General features: G+C 41.9%; 1 protein-coding gene across 1 annotated transcript in view; it reads right to left on the bottom strand.

Annotated features, from left to right (window-relative positions):
* Nucleotides 1–6,102: 6,102 nt before the first annotated feature.
* The window catches only part of FGF9 (fibroblast growth factor 9), a 31,191-nt gene continuing 17,959 nt past the window's right edge, over nucleotides 6,103–19,334 (bottom strand). The window contains exon 3 of the mRNA XM_005601094.4: nucleotides 6,103–7,280. Within this exon, the coding sequence (XP_005601151.1) occupies nucleotides 7,035–7,280 (246 nt within the window). The 3' untranslated portion in view covers nucleotides 6,103–7,034. The remainder of the gene's footprint in view (nucleotides 7,281–19,334) is intronic.

The following is a 19,334-nucleotide window of genomic DNA, read 5'->3' as shown; positions in this document are numbered from 1 at the left end:
CATATCAAAGTACTGATGTATCTGAGAACATGTTTAGGACCACGTGGAACACAGAATGGGGCCATGACTCATGGGTATGGGATAGATGTGACTAGACTATATTTTCAGGCAAGCTAATCCATGTACTTCAACAAGAGGCATTGTTAATACAATACATATCTTCTACTTAATGATCTGTATTTTAAAATAAGTATTTTGCATCTGGAACCAAGTGAAAGCTCTGAGACGAGAATAGTAGAATTCAGACTTCTTGCATACGCCAGGAAATATGCCAGGAGGAAGACACAAGAATCAAATACATAGGCACATTAGAGTTACCACAAAATTTACAGTTGCTTCTTTAAAGCAGATCGTCAAAAGAAGTAGCTTGATTTCTAATTTTGCACTCACTCACCAAAGAGCCATTCAGAACCCGACTCTATTTCTAGATGTCACTTCAGATGCTGGGTGAGTGGCAGCATCATGGGTGGTTCTACCCTTAGATTGTATCTAGACAAGGGCAGTCGTGATGGATCTCCTGAAGGATGGAGAGTTTCTTTTCTTGCCAATATGCCCTGCTTCAAATATTGCCCTAATTCAATTAGCCCTCATTTCCTAAGCCAAATTTAAGAACTCTTCTGAGTAAATTCGAAAGACCATCCATCACATTCTGTCAGTTCTACTTATTCTGTAACAGGTGCCTAAACAAATCTACTCTTTAAATGTGGGGTGGGGGTAGGAGACCCAGGAGAGTGGGAAGTCATGGTACCCCTATAACTGGAAGAGGAAACCAAAGCAACCACAAGGAGGCCAGAAGCTGATTGACTACAGATTTGTAATTCTGGTGGAGAAAAACAAAAAGTTTTATCCCTCTACTCAAGATGTATAGCTTCATCTCTCTGCTATGAAAGCTATGGTTATGTGCCCATTTATATTTCGACGAGGTGGATTCTATGGGAGATGAGGTATTTTCCAAAGCTTCATTAATTCTTTTGGCTTCACTGAGTTCTGGTACCTTTAAAAGACATCACAAATCTACAATTGATAAGCTTTTGGAATTCCATTGCCTTTTCCTTTGGATTTTCCCAAGGAGGGAAAAATAGGGCAGCCTCTATTCTGTTTATTTCAAAAGAAACTCATTTACTGCCAAGAAGGAGCTCATCTATTGAAAGAATCTATATCAGCAAATTTAAGGACATTTTTAAAATGCTGTCCTACTTAAAACAATAGGATTTTGAATGGGGCTGCATCTAACTGAGTTCTTATATATTAATGTAAATTGAATACATAGTTGAAGACAGGTGAAGTTCATGGAAAATCGCCTACATTGTTCTACTTGCCTTATAATGTTGGCGTCCCAGTCCTACAGTATCTCACATGGGTACCGTGTGTTTATACATTCATTGACATAAAACCCAGCCTGGTATTTAGGTAACAAGATCAGAACATTGTTTTTTTCCCTACTTTATCCTCAGCATTGTTCCATGTCAGTGTTGGACTATACATTTGTTGAAAGAATGAAATGGACATTTTATAGATTATATTTTCTCCTTTTTCATTATTCTGTACTTCAGTTGCTATGATGTTGTGGATTCTGCCCATGACACAAAGTAAATGTGAAGGGAAAAATTAAAGTGAGTAATATTAACAAAAACTAACAGAGTTACCTTCCTCTGGATAGAAACCAAGAATAACAAAAGAGCATTCTGAGCATGGCGTCAGTAAGTACAGGGCAACAGAGCTGCTGTGACTCAAAGACTGGTTCTGATCATCTCCATGAACCAATGCCACTCCACAAGGGGTAGGAACCCCTCCAAGACTAATGCTGGCCATCAGGCTCAATCAGTCATCCAGGAAGCATCGGTAAAAGATACAGTGAGCCCAAATTCCCCAAATGCAAAGCACTTTCTTGACACATTTAGAATGCCAGAGATTATAGCTCTCTCCTCTGTACCTCCTACTCATCTTTTGCCTCTCACCTTAGACATCATGACCTCGGGCACACCTTACGTCCCCCAGCCCCCATACCCTCCTTATCACAGTGTTCAGCACAATACACCAGTATGCCCGTTTGTTTCAATTCTGTGTATGCCCTCAGTGACTGTGCCTGTCTCTTTATTGCTGATGCCAGCTCCACACAATAAAACAAAGGAAGGAGGGAGAGAGCGAGGGAAAGAAAAATGGGAAGAGAGAAATGGAGGGAGGGACGGGTTGGGGAAGAAGGAAGAATTTGGTGAACCAGAGGGTAAAGAGATGTTGAGAGTATCACTTCCTTCTGAAAAAGCAGTTATAATTCTAACATCTTCACAAACTAGGAAAAGCCCTCTTCTTATTAGTCAGAAACAGAAATCTCCCAAAGCTGTCATTTCCCAACCCTGTACATATGCAGACACTAGAAGCTCGAGGCAACAGCCAGGTGGAGCTTACAGAATGTTTTGCAACATCCCACAAAATGGTTAGGAAAAAGCCTGCTTGAGTATTTTTAAAAATAAGTTTCTCCAAGCTGAGCCATGAACACTGTCAAGAATGCTTGCCCTTCCCGTGTGAGGAGGACAGAGCCCGCTGTTCAGCTCTGAACATCCACGTTACAGTTTTTCTTTTAACTCTAAGGAGTTAAAACTCTAAGAAGTTCCCAGTATCAAATATTCCTGGCTAAGTCCACTAATAACAATGGGAATCATACCTAAAGCCACGAACACAATTAGAAGGATCTTCTGAAGGCCATAGGGGAAAAAAGCCAGAGCCAGGCTCAAGCACGGCTTGCCAAGGACTACTGAGATGTCAATGTGCCTACAACTTTTTAAATTAAAATTAAATTTTAAAAATGTTTTTCAAGATATAAGCTGGAATATAGTTGGAGAATAACGAGAAATCTAAGTAAGAATTTTCTCTTTTACCATTAACCACAGTAGCAAACAGGGCTCTCTTTGGTGTTTTCTTGCCTCCCTGGTGGCCATCACAATAATCGTCCAACCTTAGAGCCAGAAGTCTATCAACCTGATGACTATCCTTGCAAGAGGAAGAATACACACCAAGAATACTCGTTTTCACTTTCTTTCCAAAGAAAATCATAGAAGTGGCTATTTCTTATTTCCACATGTTCCTTCCTGGGGAAGAAAAAGCTACATCAGAAATTCTTCTAGATGACAGAAGTTAACTAAAGTCATTGTTGTAATCATTTCACCACATATGTAAGTAAAATCATTATGCTGTACACCTTAAACATAATGTGATGTATGTCAATTATATCTCAATAAAACTGGAAAAAAACTTTTCTAAAGACCTAAGAGAATGCAGCCACAGAGGCACATGGCAAGTAAAAGGTAGAAATCACACTCGAAGCCACTGCTCACACGTTTGTAACCAAACCTGTTGTGGCCGGGGTTCATTCTACAAACCTGAATCCCGGAATCTGGGGCTATACTCTGAAGGAAGTAGGCACAGTTTATTCTTATAATTCCTCACCATTCCACTTTTAACAATAAAATATCCATTTTAAAATGTGAAACGTCTGTGGACACACGTGGGTAATTTTAGCATATAACACACACACACACACTTGAAAGGAACTCAGTGGCTAGGACAGCTTTTGAATCCATCCGGCCTATTCTCCTACCCCCACTATTTCATTGCTCTTTCGTGCAAGTGACCACAAATAGTGGATCTAACTTTGGCACATTTCAAGGTCAAATGATGCAGCAAACAGAATTTGACCTCAAACAATATGCCTTTGTCATTCACCATCCACGTAAATGTGCACACACAGTGCGTTCTGCTTGCTGCAAGTTAATAAATCTTTATCCCAGAAGATTACTCGCTGCTTCTTCTAATGCTTTCAGAAAAGAAAAGCCATCTGGATGTGTTTGCTCCTCCCCGTCCATCCCCCACATCCCTCCATCCCCTCAACACACATACAACAGCTGTAAGAGCAAGGAGAGCATGTTTGTAAAATTCCATTGGTTCATGTAGGCACATAATCTGAAGCAGCTCCAAAACGGACATCAAGTAAAAAATACCAGTTTTCAAAAGTCTGTAATTATGTATTTACACAAATTACATAATCCTGTATGTATTTACATACAATTACAGATTATCAAGTAAATAACACAATGTTGTAGTGTTAATGAGATGAAATAGAATGAAAACACCATAAACTGAAACCATTTGTTTATCTACAAAACAGGACCTGGCAGGAACAGGTTCCCCAACGCTGACCTGGCATGTCCTTCGACGGTGCCTGGGGACATTCACTGACAGATGGGAGGGTGGTTCAGTCCATGCCCATAAGTCTTTGACCAAGGTGCAAGTGTTGGCACCAATAAATAGTGGTTTGGTTGTCTGAGCAACTGTTTGCAAAAACTGGAACCACCCATTCCACAGTGGCTCGGGGCCGCCCCATCCAACGGGTTTTGGGTCTCTTATGACAAGAACCGGATGCAAACCCATGAGCTGGGGATGACTGGCTCTACTGCCCAAAAGGACAACGCCCATGCCAAAACCCTGAGCCATCTACTCTCCCAGAACACTTATTTACATAAATTGCATAAGTCAATATTTATTTACAGACCATTACAGTTTATTGTATCATTGCCAAAAGCATATAACAATTTTTCTTGAAAAAAAAAAAAGTTACCAAAACAAAATAACTCCAAAAGTAGACATTAAAGTAGCATTTTCTAGGAATGCATGGATATTTTAGTCTTTTTCACAAATTCTTTTCTTTCTTTTAGGCTGATTATCTAGCGGTTCATGCTACTTTAAGATTACTTTTGGCTATCTCCTAGAGTCAATTTCTTCAGTGCTAAATATTGTGCCTATGATATCCAAGAAACTTGATTCTTCCCTGTGGTCAGATGTTTAATGTTTTTCAGCCAAAAATATTAAATGCCTTTTGGAAAAACTAAAGCCTGAATATGTGCACATTTCAGCAGCAGCAAAGGCTTAAATAATAAATAAGAATACTACACCTTGGAATTAAATGCAGTTTCTGTTGTGAAAGTTAAAAAAAAAAAAAAAAGAAAAGAAACGAAGAGGACATTCTGACCTTTATCATAAATCACTACTTTACATTGCGTCTGTCCCCTCCCCTCAAAATATGTCTTCTTAATTCCAAAGGTTAGACTTAGTTTCTCCTTACGCACTTCAGCAGGAGGGCCCTGCTGCGTACTCCGACCTGGACCACAGACGGGCCCGTGTGCTCACGGCAGGAAGTCATGTGCTTCTGCTTCAGAACACCTCGAAGTCACCAGTGACAGACTTTATTTTTCATAGAGAATGTGCATCAGAGCAAAACATAGTTGGAATATTAAATTTTAACATTAGTTGCATAAATCCCAACACATTTTTTTAACTGTCACTTTCAATTTCCCAACATAACTGGCTAGAAAGTGTTCTCTGTGGTATGAGAATTTGTTATAAATTCCTTTTCCTTAAATATTGCTTTAAGAATTTGGCTCTTTTCTCCTTAATATATAGTAAGAAATAGTCTCCCTTGCCCAAGGGCAAGTTTCAAAATTATTGCTCCTGAAGAAATATGTATTCTTATGCTTTTCAGCATAAAATGTTATAAAAGCCTTGTAAAAGATATGCTATACAGGAACCTCCTCTCTAAAAAACTTGAATGCTTGTGAAGACCACTTTAAAAAAACAAAACACAGTCAACAAGTATAATACTTTCCCTCTCATTGTCATTACTGATGAAGATTTATTCATTTCATTTTGCAAGTTCTTCTTGAAGGGCAGTTCACACCAAAAGGATTTTCTGTGAAAGACGTAACAATGACCCCTATCATACTTGTATAATTTCATATTTGATAGCCAAGTACACAAATAAAAAGTTTACAAGAATGATCCTGTTAATCTGATTCTTGTCCCTTAAAAAAAAAATCTGTGCTATGTAAGTTATTTTTTTCCTTTTTGAGAATTCTAAATCAGTACGGTTGTTGTTAGTCCCGTTGTTCTGGAGACCGAGCAAAAGAGAAGCACACTTATTGTTTAGCTTTGGTATATTCTGCAATAGATTTCAACAAATAGGATATATACCAACCCTTATCTTTTCCAACCGTGAAGTTAACAATGACGGAGGAAGTCATTTATGAGAGAGGAAATATTACAGACACAGAATAAAAGTTTAAGACCCAGTTTATCTTTAATCCTCTGGGAGAAGCTATGAAACAAGCAGTCTGAAGAGTGAATACTCAGTGTCATGAATGATGTGCATAAGTTTACAATAATACGGGCACAAAAGAGATTGTCGCCTTTAGTACATTAGGGTCATTAGAATTTCTCGTATCCATGCACCATTATATTTACTTGCATGAATTTACCACAGGTTTGTAGCGGACTTTGCCATTTAATGCTTACAGAGCCTAAAGCTTCCAAAATGCCTATCTGGCCTGTACATATTTCATTAAAAATAAACTCTATATAATAAATAAATATATAAAATAAATAAAATGTTGCCTTTGGAATTTCTATAAATAAATTTAACTTTTTTTTTTTTTACTAAGAGGTCTTTGCTTTCGATTCACTGGGATGACACCAGTGAGAATTAACTGAAAAAGTCTTTTAAGTAAGACTGCACCCTCCATGCCTTTGAAAATGCAGCGTACCCTTGTGCAGGCCACCAGCCAAAATCCTGATGAGTCGAAGTATGGCAGCTGTGCTGATATAGGATGAAGTAGAACTGATCAAAAATGGAAAAGCGTGTCTATTTCCCAGCATGCATCAGGCCGTTGTCCTCTCTGCTTTTGCTTCTCTCTTCAATCTCCCCTGCTCCCCATCCACTCCCACACGCACCCCCACTCTCAGTCTCCCTCTCGTCTTCTCACAATAAATCAAGCAAGTGGGCACAGGCAGTCCTCCAGGAGGACGAGCCTTTAAGTGCAGAACAAATCAGCATGTTCCCATCCAAGCCTCCGTTGTACATTATGCATGCGACAAAGTTTGGCAACAGTGGAGCTGACGTGATGACACAGCTAATCAATAAGAACCCACCGCGTGAAACCTTTATAGTGGTTACTTTTTTAAGGGCTCAAGTGAAGAAATTGTCTTTGTCAACTTTGGCTTAGAATATCCTTATATAGTTCGGGTACTTTGTCGGGGTCCACTGGTCTAGGTAAAAAATGTGTGAATTTCTGGTGCCGTTTAGTCCTCGTTCCTTCTCTTGGGGTCCCATCTTTATTTAACGCAACATAGTATCGCCTTCCAGTGTCCACATGTTTATATAGATTCGAAGAGTACGTGTTATACCAGTTTTCTTCAAACTGTTCTCTGAATACACACTCTTGGGTTAGTTTTTCCTGTTAAAAAAAAAAAAGCAAAGAAATATTTTGCAAAATTAGGTCTCTGTATTTAAAGCAATATTCAATGGCTACACAATATAACTCTGAAGAGAAAATACTTATTTTAACCCATTTTAACACATTTTGCAATAGCTGTTTATAAGCTTAACTACATTCTAATTTTTTATTCATAATGACTAAAACACAAGAGATTCTAAATGTTTTCTAGTTGAACTTTTCCACATGCCAGTTCTCTGAATGAGTCAAACAGGCAAAGGACAACTCCCGTGGTGGGTTGTTCTCGTTTTTACTACAGCGATTTGGGTGGTGGCCATCTTGAGAGGGGGAGCCTTTGCTCAGGCCCACGGCTCAAATAACTGATTCATCTTGAACAGACTTTGGATAAAGTACTTGCTATGTGGACCAACATGAGCAACAGCACCAGCGATGTCAGATATTTCCTGCCCTTGGGAGCAGCGGTGCTTCCGCCCGACTCTGCAGGAGTGGTTTTCAACTTCAGTGTGCAGAATCGCTGGAGAGGCCTCTTCAGAATGCAGATTTCCAACCCCCAACCCTTTAAAGTTCTGATCCAGAAAGTCTGGAAATATGCATTTTTAACAGGCCCTTGGGGGAATTCTGATGCAGATAATCCTCGGCCCACATTTTGAGATATAATCCTTTCTATCGTGACTGAGTGAGTCTTCCTGAGTACAAAGAAGTAAAAAGCAGTATTCAAGCTCGCCTGTTTCCTTGAACTTAGATAGAAGCAGATCCCCGCCCCCCCCAACTTAAAAAGCTGCATTCTCAGGCACACGGCCGCCAAGAAAAAGGTGCACTTTTTCTGCATTCCTAAAGCAAAAAGATTCCACATTTTCATAAACATATTACATTTCTCTTTCCACCTCAGCTTTAGGAAAGCCTGGGTCCCATTTAGCCCCACAGCCTAGGGCTCCTGCGGCTGCGCGTCTCCTGGGCAGGAAGGAGCAGGTCACATGCCACAACCACGAGCGCACTCCAAGCACGAAGGTGCACTTCTGAGCTGCGCCCTGCAGAAACAAGCAGCGCTGGAGGGCCTCCTCGCACGACTAAACTCAAACTTCTAAAAACACCGTCTTCCTAGAGGGTACTTTTAAAAAAGAAACACTAAAATGACTTTTAGAAATATTCCATTTGTTCTTGCACACCTGGCATGCTACATAAATAAGAAAACAAACAAACACATGTCCGCACACAGGGTCAAAACAGCAAAACAGACAAGGGCATTGGAGTTCTTCCGTTTCTGTCGTTCAGACCCAGAGGACAGACAGCAAACTACACGTCCCCCAAACATAGACACCCTTTTACACGCACACGCTTAAGAACACAGTTTAGTGCCCATCATCCCCGGTTCTGTGGAACAAGTCAGGAGGGCAAGGGAAACACCGACAACCCCAACAGTCCACGGCAAGGCAGCTTCTCTATGTCCCTGCTTTAAGGAACCAAAGGCTTAAAACGCGCCTGAAAGCGCACAGGGCCTGCACTTCCTGCTGGGAGCTCTTCCAGGGGCTCAGGCAGCACTGGGCAGTCTGTAACAAAGTATTATCTCCTTGGACAAGGCTTTGCTGAGAGGATCGAAAAAGGGGGAAGCAGAAAGAAAAAGCAATGCATCTGGCAAGGACAGCAATGATGGGAAGAGGAGGGCCGGCGGCGCTGGGCTCACAGGGACAAAGGAACTGCAGGGAGCAACCAGTTCTCCGTAGCTCTGCTCACCTGGCCCACTCCCCTCCGGGTGCGGCAGCCCAGGCCTGCAGGAGGAGGGGCGCAGTGGAGAGGCACCCCCAAACCTACGAGCCCAGAGTCTCGTGCTTCTCAGGAAACACAGCCCTACGCTGCGCCAGGAGATGAGGCTGAATGCGATTTCTCGTTCAGCTCAATTAAAACTGACGAAATAAAAACAGAGTGCTAAAGGCATTAACAGCTATTTTAGTCTTTACTTCCATCTGCATAATAAATATCCTCCTCACAGACAAGATTAGTCCTGGCTACAACTGTCTGGTTTGGGTTTGCTGCGATTAAGAAAATTTTCTAAACAAATTCTGTTCATTTTTTTTTTTAAGAGCGCTCTGGTATCGCTTCCTCTTTTTTTTTCTTTCTTTGGTGAGGAAGATTGGTCCTAACATCTGTTTTCCAAACTTCTTTTTTTTTCTCCCCAAAGCCCCAGTACATAGTTGTATATCCTAGTTGTAAGTGCTTCTAGTTCTGCTATGTGGGACGCCGCCTCAGCATGGCTTCATGAGCAGTGCTAGGTCAACCCCCAGGATCCAAACCCACGAACCCCGGGCCACTGAAGCGGAGTACATGAACTTATCACTTAACCATTGGGCCAGCTGCTCCATTTGTTTTTTTACTTCATAAAATGAACCAAAGTATGGAATTGTATACTGAGCCTTTAACTCTACAAAGGACATGAAAAACTATTCAAATTAAGCTTTCCTTTTCTCAGTGGGCAGTCTCAGCCCCTGACAGACACTTTACCTAAAAAACAGAACACTTCCTCCTCCTTTCGGAACCATGAGTGATGACTAGTTGATATTTGCTTGTAGACACATCATGCCTATAGCACAAGAGCCCTTCTGGGATTAGAAATACACAAAGGGTCACCTTGGCAGAAGGCAGCTGGTTCGCACAATGGTGAAGAGCCTGGCTTTGGAGTCAAAGGCCTCTGCAAACCCAGCTTCGGCCCTCACTAGCCCTGGGACGTTTACAATCACTTGCCTAGCCTCTCCACATCTCAGCAGCCTCGTCTCTAAAGCAGGGTGGCAACAAGCATCTTGAGACAGGGCTACTACAAATGCGCCATCAGAGGACAGTGCTCGGCACTGAGGAAGCCCTCAATAAACAATGTGGTTGCTGACATTATGTCAACATCAGGACCTCTTAGAACTGGAACAAACCTTAGAAAACAGCTAGCGCACCCTTCCTGATTAAATATGTGGACAGTGAGGCCCAGACGTGAACTGATTTGCCCCTCGTCTATGCCACAGGATCCTGCTATCACAGTAATGAAGCCACTAGAGCAAGAAGTTTCCAGGAGGTCCACTGGAGATGCCATACTCTCAAGATGCGCCTCTTCCATTTTTTTACTTTTGCCTAAGCAGTGTGGCTCCTCCAGACCCTGTCATGGAGGGGAACTCCTGATGCTGTTTCCAAGGGGCCAGGCATTGGGAGGGCCACGCAGGGAAGGGCGAGGGTCCTCAGACTATGTCAGGAATTAAGGGCAGCAACTCTTATTCCAAGAGTCACATGTGCTTCCTTTCTTCTTTACCTCAAAAGGTAATTCTTAAAAAACACTGTTCATTTTGCAGGAGGAAAGGGTGGAGATGAAAAGAAAACAGGGGATGAACAAAATTCTACAGGGGTAGGGATATCACAATCTAACATTTATTTTCAGTATTTATGAAAGATTTTCATTTTACAGGTGTTGGAGGGTTTAGTACACCAAAAGAAACCTTTAAAGAAACAGTTGAATAAGCTAAGAAATTGTCCTAGCCTTTCCACTGTTCAGGAAACACAGCTCTATTTCCCCCAGCAGGCTATTTTGTGGAGCATCATTTATACACACATAACAGAACATTCTAGGCAACCCAGAAAACAAAGTGAATTATTCCATTGAAAACAGTATAATCTGCATGGGCATTTTTTGTGATGGTTAAGAGTTCAATCGTCTCATACTTGGGCGTATCGTACAACTTCAGTTAACAAGTTAAATGAGATTGTGCAGACATTACATTGCAAAACCACTGGCACATTTCAGCTCCCGTAATTATTACACAATTGATGTAACACCACTCAGGGAAGCTTGCACACCTTAAAAATTAAAATGACAATTAAAAGGTAAAGACTATTACTTTTCTATATCATGTACATGCTTTTAAATAATTTCTTCTTATTATTTGGGATTATGTTAATGTGTGATTTTTGTTTTAGGCTAAGATAGATAAAGTAGCAAGATTTACAGAATTAATCTCCTTAAGATAACACTTCAGTATTTAGTGGCAAAATATTTAGTTGAGGTGAATATATTTATGTTAAGTATTTGTACTCCAAAGTGATTTTTCTAAATTACAAATAAGTAAATGAATACAAATTGAGACAGAAAAAAATATATTAATCTGTATTCTTATATATATGTAGAGGAGAAAAAAAGTTTCTGCCTTCAAATAAACTATACACGTTAGAATTATAGAAGTCAGATGTTTTAAAACTCACCACATGTTTCCAATGCGGGCAGTTTATAGAGTATTCCACTATAAAGTGATCAATTCTTGTTTTATTGTATTTCCATGTTTTAATTTTTTTTTAGATTATTTAACTGCAGCTGTTTATAGCATACCTATCTTTGAACTGTTGGATTATATCACTAGGTTTGGGTGGAGAATGTGGATTTAATTCAAAAGTCTACTAAAGCCTATGCTTTGGAACAAAATCTGTTGAATGTTAGCAACTATGGAAACCTCTTTTTATTTTATATCATCAAATTCTGAGCAGTGGGAAAAACTGAAATCAAAACTTTTAGCAAACCTATTAAAACCAAAGTATGAGATAATAATGTGAAAATTATAGTAGACCCCAGAGAATGTTTAGGAATGTTGTAAGACATCAACTCATACACCCGTCATCCACAGAGGATAAGTTCCAAGATGTAGACAACTGAAACCGTGGACAGTGCTGAACCCCAAATAGACTGTGTTTCTCCTTACACACATACCTATGATAAAGTTTAATTTATAAATTAGGCAGAGTAAGAGGTTAACAACAATAACGAACAAGAAAATAGAATTCTAACAATATACTGTAATAAAAGTCATGTGAATGTGCACGCTCTCTCTCTCTCTCATCCATTTAGTATTTTTGTACCACGGTTGGCCATGGGTAACTGAAACCGCAGAAAGCGAAACTGAGGATAAGCGGGCACTACAATAGACACGAATTTAAAATATTAGACAATTAGAAAATGTATAATCCACATGGGCATTATTATGCCCAATTCGTATCTATACCTATTTGAAAAGTGAAATCAGAATTTTTCAAAATTTCTTACTCAATAGTTCTCATTGAAAACTATAGACATATCATGCTATTTTCAAATATGATTTCCATATTTTTATTTATATATATACATAGTAGCTTTAACCACACTGTCGAAATGATTGCCTTTTTTCAACTCACTGGGTTGCTTAAACCATTATTAAACTTAGACTCTAGAGAAACTGACCTGACTGCAGTGTCCCCGAGCGTTTCATAAGGTGAGGATGGGAGGGAGCCACTCGTCCTCCTGCCTACCGTTTCCTACATCACGGTATTTAAGCCTGCCTCAACCACAATGACTTGTACAGATGTCCTCTCCCTCATTAATAACATAGCAGTAAAGTCTTAATGGGAGTTGTTGCAAGGATCAGGGTAATTAAATATAATGACTAAAGGACCTTTAACAAGAAGCAGGTCCTTTAACTCTTCTCTCCTGGGAGAAGTCCCCAAACAGACAGGAAGCAACCAACATAGACAGAACTGGCAGGAGGGCACTATTTATTTCATTAGAAGCTCCAATTCAGATCCAACCCTCTTATGTCCTCAATGTGCCTCACCTTAAGCCCCGTTTTTCAAAACCTCTTTAAAATACCCACTATTCCAGATGGGCTTGCTTTTAAGTCCATGATCCTGGCCATCACAGTTGCTGCTGGAATTGTGGGAATAACTGAATCAGCTGTGTCTGGTCAATGCATAAAAATGAAGCAAACAGGCAGGCAATTTTTCATTTTGTCTCATCAAAATATATAGAAAATTAAGAATTCCTACATTCTCTCCATTCCCCTCGACCAAAAAAAAAAGCAGAAACACCTTCTCCCCAGAAGCTGCTTCTTAGGTATTCAGGGACTCAAAGGCCGGGGGCCCAGTCTGAACCTAGGGGCACCCACAGACATCTTCTAGGCTGTGCTCTCACCAGCCATATGGCACCAAGGATGCTGCCAAGGACAGAGCCTGCCAAGTGTACCACGGGACTGGCTAGACAATTTAGAGGCCTTCCTTAGAAGCTGCCTGTAGAAATGGACATTTGCTCAGCAAAATATATTAGCTCACAAATTTGCAATACATTTCCAGAGACATAGTCCCACAGGGGAAAGAAAATCTTACTCAAGGTAGGACAGAATACAAATTTGAGAAGTTCAATATTCACTTTAAAAAATATCTGTGCTTGTGTCAATGTGTAAGCAACACGCACTTAATTCTTCCACAAAGAACCCTACAGGGAAAATTCATGAAATTTCTTTTAAGATCTTAGAACACTGAGTTAAAAAGAAATCACACACAACATTTCTTATCACATGATAAGAGTAGCATGCCATTCAATGACCACTCAAAATGCACATCAAAGATATGCAAAAGCTGAAAAAACTTCAAATTAAATATTACTCTATGTAAAAACTGAGAGTAGTATGCCCTTGAAGAATCAGATTGACTGACGATGGAGGAAAATTGGAGAGCTAAAAGGCTGAGAGGGAAATTAAGGAAATAAGGGATCCAAAAAGGATACCGCCCAGAGACTACTGAACCCAGCTACTCCGTCTCATGAGGATCCTTGGTGTACTGTAGGGAGGGACTGAACGAGGAAAACGTACCAAAGATTTTCTATGGTAGACTAAGCAGACCAAATTCAGGACTTGGTTTGTAGAAATAAAACTAGAGAAACTGAAAGGTTAACAAATATAATGACAGCATAAGCCCAAAGACAATTTTTGAAGAACTAAAAGATTCACAGAATTTCCTTAGATAAAGAAATGCCAACCTTCCACAAACAACATACCAAATCTGGTAACTGGAGATGGGTTGACTAACAATCCTGGGCCTCAACTTCCCCATCTGTAAAATGAGAGAATTGGACTAAGAGATTCCTAAGGTCTCTTTGTGTCTAAGATTCTAGCAATTCAGTCTTGGAACATCAAAATGTGGAAAGCAGAGCTATCCACAATAACTCTGTAAGGAAGAAGTGAACAGGAAAGGAAAAGAAACTGCTGTGGAGTTGGAAAATAGGGAAAGAAACCAAATAAAATGTGCTGCATCAGTTGCCCACTGCAGAGGGGGCGGGAGCACAGATCAGAAACGCAGACTGAAAGCCAAGGGAATGAGGTAGCTATTTCAAGGAGGAAAGGAGGACAGGGAAGAGACATCACTTTGGCAAGAGGGGCCCTCCCCCCTCCTCCCAGGGAAACCATTAGGATGATCCCCTCCTGCAGGGCATCTTGCCTACTACTTCCTTGCATCTTGGGGCCTGCCACCATCCTCCTCCCAACGTTGGCCTCAGTAAACACAGCTCATTAATGAATGTTTGCCTGACCAACAAACCCTGCATCAGGAGCTGCCCTAAGAGAACTTACTTGGAAGAAAAACCAAATCTTGTAAGAAAACAAAAAATGAGCGATGTCACAGAGCGCTCAAACCTGAGTGGAAAGCCGCATGTGTGTAACAAGGCAGATAAAACGCAACACTAAAGAGAAATAACACCAGCACTCTTGAATTTCTCAAATACCCCCAGCCGATGCTCATGTTTCCTCTGCACCTCCACCCCCTCCAACGCCCACGGAGAAATCCCAAGTGAAAACTCAAGGTGGACGAAGCTTGTCTCTGGCATCCTCCTGACTCCTTGGGTCCCCAACTCCGAGCTCCAACTGTACTCGCGTCAGCCCAGATTTCCCTGGAACCCAACTCTTCCTCCCAACCCCCACCTTGTGATTCATAATTGACTCTTCTCTCTTAGAAAGTGACTGATGCCGCCGTCCCTTCCTCTCTGCAACGCTTGGGCCCCTCTCTGCTCAGGCGCGACAGCCCTCTGCCAGCCCTGATCAACGCTGACACCACTGACTAGTCATCTGTTCCTCCAAAGCACCCAACTCATATGCTGACACAGGCCTTTTAAAACAGTGCTTTAACCCTGAAAACCCCGTTGTGATGGTAGACATTTTGGGTGCTGTGACAGCCTAGTGAATTCACTAATATGTGAACATTAAAATAATAATAATAATCATAAAGTAAATTAAATCCCAAAACAGAAAATTTATTTAATTAAGTAGATAAAATAATAATGAGCTACAAATGAGAATCAAGTATATAAAATTAATAAGTAAGGCTTTATGGTTAACTCTTTAAAGTATAATTCGAGGGACGCCATATTTTGATTTGAAGGAAAATGTTTACTTATTTTTATAGAGTGTCATAAATCTTTATCTCAGAATTCAAACTTGGAAGAAACACAATTTCCGTGCATCTCCATCCAGTCAGGAGGATCGAGGCTGACCAGGACAGGACTTCCATCACTGCCACGCTCACCCATGAAGATGCTAAGGCAGCAAGCCTGGACTGAGCAGCCACTTGATCCCAGCACCATGCTGGTGCTTCACAGGCATCACCTTCTCTAATCCTCACGGCACTGCTATGACGTGGCCACCATTAGCCTGTTTCATAGTTACAGCTCAGCCTGTTTGAGGAGGTTGCCCAAGGTCACACAGCTAGTGAACGACAGAGCTGGGTAGGTTCTAGGCCCCGTGTTTCCACTACTCCATGCTTTATCTCCTAGTTCAAACTGTTGAGAATGCAAGTACAGGCTTGAATATTTCATCAAAACATGGAAAACTGAAAATCAACTTGAAAGAGAGAGAGAGAAAGAAAAAGAATACAAGGCAAGTTAACCCAACCAAGAGAAAACTATCAGAAACACAGCAATTCATATGGAAAACAGATGGATGGATGGGTGGAAGGAAGGAAGGGCCCAGGAGAACGGAAAGAAATCTAGAGCTGAGAGTGGACAGCAGGTATGCGAGAATGTACAGTACAAAGTGGCAGCTAAATAGGCAAAAATCAGTCCCCACTAGGGCAAAGCAATCACATTATGCGCCTTAGCGAGAGGGATGTCTTTGGCATGACCTTGGCAAGTCTGTTCTCGGAATACTGCATTGAGCTCTGGGCACTTCATGACAAAGGAAAAGCAAACGTCGATGGAGATTTCAATGAAGAATTACAACACAACAAAGATTAAGAAAGGAGGGGATCAACTTATGTCAGGACTTTAGGCATTTACAGAGAGGATGAAGGAAGACAGCTCTGCGCATGTCTCTCCCACTTAATGCCATAACCTTTTAATCCTCAAGAGGAGCCCTCTGCAGCAGGGGTGTCAGGAATGCAGGCATTTTTCTCAGCTGCCTGTCAGGATGCTGCTGAGGTGCACCAAGTCAACAGACTGCCAAAGGATATCTTTGCACAAGTCCCAGTCAGTCCCTGGCATGGGGGAGGCAGGAGGGACGCGGTGGCCAGGCAGCTGCTGGAGCTGCTCCCTGAGCAGTGCCTCCCACTTTGCTCCAGCGAGGCCAGCTTTCTCCATGAGGCTCAAGGGCACCTGCCAGGCCAGGACACAGCAAGAGAGCAGCACCGTCCCGGGAATGGCTGTGAATGCAGGGGAGCACCCTCCAAAGGTCAGCAATGCAGCCTCTGGCAGCAGCTGGGAAAAACAGAAGCAGAGACAGAACCCTAACAGGGGAGGTGGAAGAAAAGATGGCAGAATCAGGAAACACCTAGCAGCCACCATGTTTCCAAACCCTGCAGCAAAGTTGCCTTCACCCAAGTTTTTTTCTCTCCTGAGAACACCTGCCTGTTTTTCTCCATCTCCTCTGTGAATAATCCTGACATCCTCTCCTACCCCTAGAATTAAGCTCCCCACTCCAAGCTCTCCAAGCCCTTTTTGCACATAATTCTATTATAATATTTATCATACCAGATTGTAATTCTTGGTTTGCATATATGACTCCCCCAACAAAGTCTCGAGTTCTTCTTGAATCAGTTCTAAGATCACCCACAAGAGGAAGTGCCATTTGCATTTGCACGTACCGTCAATTCTCCTTATTCACAGGAGTTATGCTCTGTAAAGTCACCGTGAACACTGAATTAGCGAACACTGAACCACTGCTCCTCAGGGAAGCACGGGGTTCGGTTCCTGGGAGCCCTGGTCATAATAACCAAGACACAACCTTGTTTTACGTGAGTTTCTGTGTAAGTTAATATCGTTGATTCATTAACAATGAACTCACAGCCAACAGCACTACAACTCACGCTTGAGCAAAGCTTATCCAACACATGTATTTTCTCCAAAAGACACAGCACAGCCTTCTCGTACTTAGGAACACCAGACAGCACTTCAGCACAACGCTTTGGGGGCATTTTAAATGGCAAAATCGCCAACAACACAAAAATGTGAAAAACGTGGCAGTAAATATATCTCTAAAAGGACAGCTGTTCACAGCATGAGCTGAAATAAAAAGGCAGAGCATCATATTGTGGCACCTCAGTTGAGAAGACGCCCGTCAGGGGACTCATGCTTTGCCTCTCTGCGCACGTCTGCAAATGACCACAAAGTGCAGTGAGTAATGATTTTAGAGTTACGAGCAAATTTTAGGAGGTAAACAAGTTTGCAAATAAACAGTCTGCAAATAATGAGGATCGACTGTATTTCCAGCACCTACTAAAGTACCTGGCACGTATTAGTAGCAGGCAAGATAAATAATGTTTGTGGACTTTGTGAAAGCAAGCAAGCAAGAGTGGGTGTGTGGCCGAGTGAATGGAAGAGGGGGTGACTGAGTGAGCATTAGAGCAGCGGAGTGGGAGCGTGAGTGAGGAACAGGCTGGAGCGCTTCCTCCTTCTGAACCAGGCTGTCCACCAGCAGGAGTGCAAGGAGCTCGAAGAGGCTGACAGGAGAGGCAGGAAGCTCTGCCACCAAAAATGGTCTGAGAAATAACCGTTCAGGGCTCTGTGTGACTGACAATCTCCTCTGAAAGAAGGGAAGGCGCTGGAGAGGGCAGATGAAGGACGGGGTGAGGAAATGGCCCAGAGGGTGGGTGAGGGGCGGAGGACGCAGCGAGCCTGTGCCCCTCCTGTCCTAAGGCCACTTCCACTGGTTGTCTTCACAGCCCCCAATTGACAAGTTGACTGGATTTCATGTGCGCAGTGAGACGAAGTGCTAGGAACCAGGGGTCAGCAGTGTCAGTAAATGATCTAAATGAAATATCCATCACACAGCCATGCGGCTCTTCTCAAACAAATATATGAACCGCTCTGTAACAAATTCATTTTAAAGTGTTAATGAATTCACAGAAGTTTTTGTCATAATGTATTTTTTCAATCAAAAGACACAAGTACAGTTACTACCATGCAGGGTTCCATAACAATTTTTATCAAAAAGGGAGCCATAAGGTTTAAACTCAAAATGATCAGGAACCCACTCTGGTCTACACCTCAAATAGCTATTCATAAATTAGGTGCTTATAAACCAGGGTCTGCCTGGAATATAGAAAAAAGAAATAGGTGATTTGGGATCCTACTGCCAACACATTCACACATTCCATTTATTCAGTGCCAACTGCATGCAAGACCCTGTTTCAAGTATGGGCAGTTCCATGGGAAACCAAAGTAACCAAGTGCCACCTTCACAGAGCGTCCCTGTCATGAACTGGAATTCCATGAGGGACAGTGAAGAACTAGGTGCCTGTCCAGGTTCCACCCCAAGAAACAGCTTTCATAAGTGCCTGACCCAGGGCTTCCCAAAACCAGGCTCTCAAGCTTTCCTCATCAGACTTCCCTGGCAGGGACTGAGGCAGGGGACTTCAGACAAGGCAGCCCTGCGAAGCAGGGAACACACGCAAACCGAAGGTCGGAAGAGAGAAGAGCCAGGATCGTGTGCAAAGCAGCGTCTGTCATGAGAAGATTCTGCTCCAAGATTCCGAGCGTGAAGAAAGCCCATTCCTGAGCACGTGACCTGGTACCCAGAACCATCCTCCTCCCACCTCTTATCGCAGAGGAGCTATTAATAAGACTGAGCTATTAATAATTAAAGCGAAATCATTTCCAAACCCTGTAAAATTCCAACCCTGTGCTCCACGGCGTTGGCCGCTGTGCCTGGGAGGTCTTCAACATGCCTCAGACAACCAGCAAATGCAGCTACCCTGCTAAACAACATAAACTTAACTGAAATTCAATAAATAGACACTTTTTTT

This window comes from Equus caballus, chromosome 17, assembly GCF_041296265.1.
Source record: "Equus caballus isolate H_3958 breed thoroughbred chromosome 17, TB-T2T, whole genome shotgun sequence".
In the NCBI taxonomy this organism is placed as follows: domain Eukaryota; kingdom Metazoa; phylum Chordata; class Mammalia; order Perissodactyla; family Equidae; genus Equus; species Equus caballus.
The sequence above is the reverse complement of the archived record's forward strand: the minus strand, read 5'-3'. Positions and strand labels throughout refer to the sequence as shown.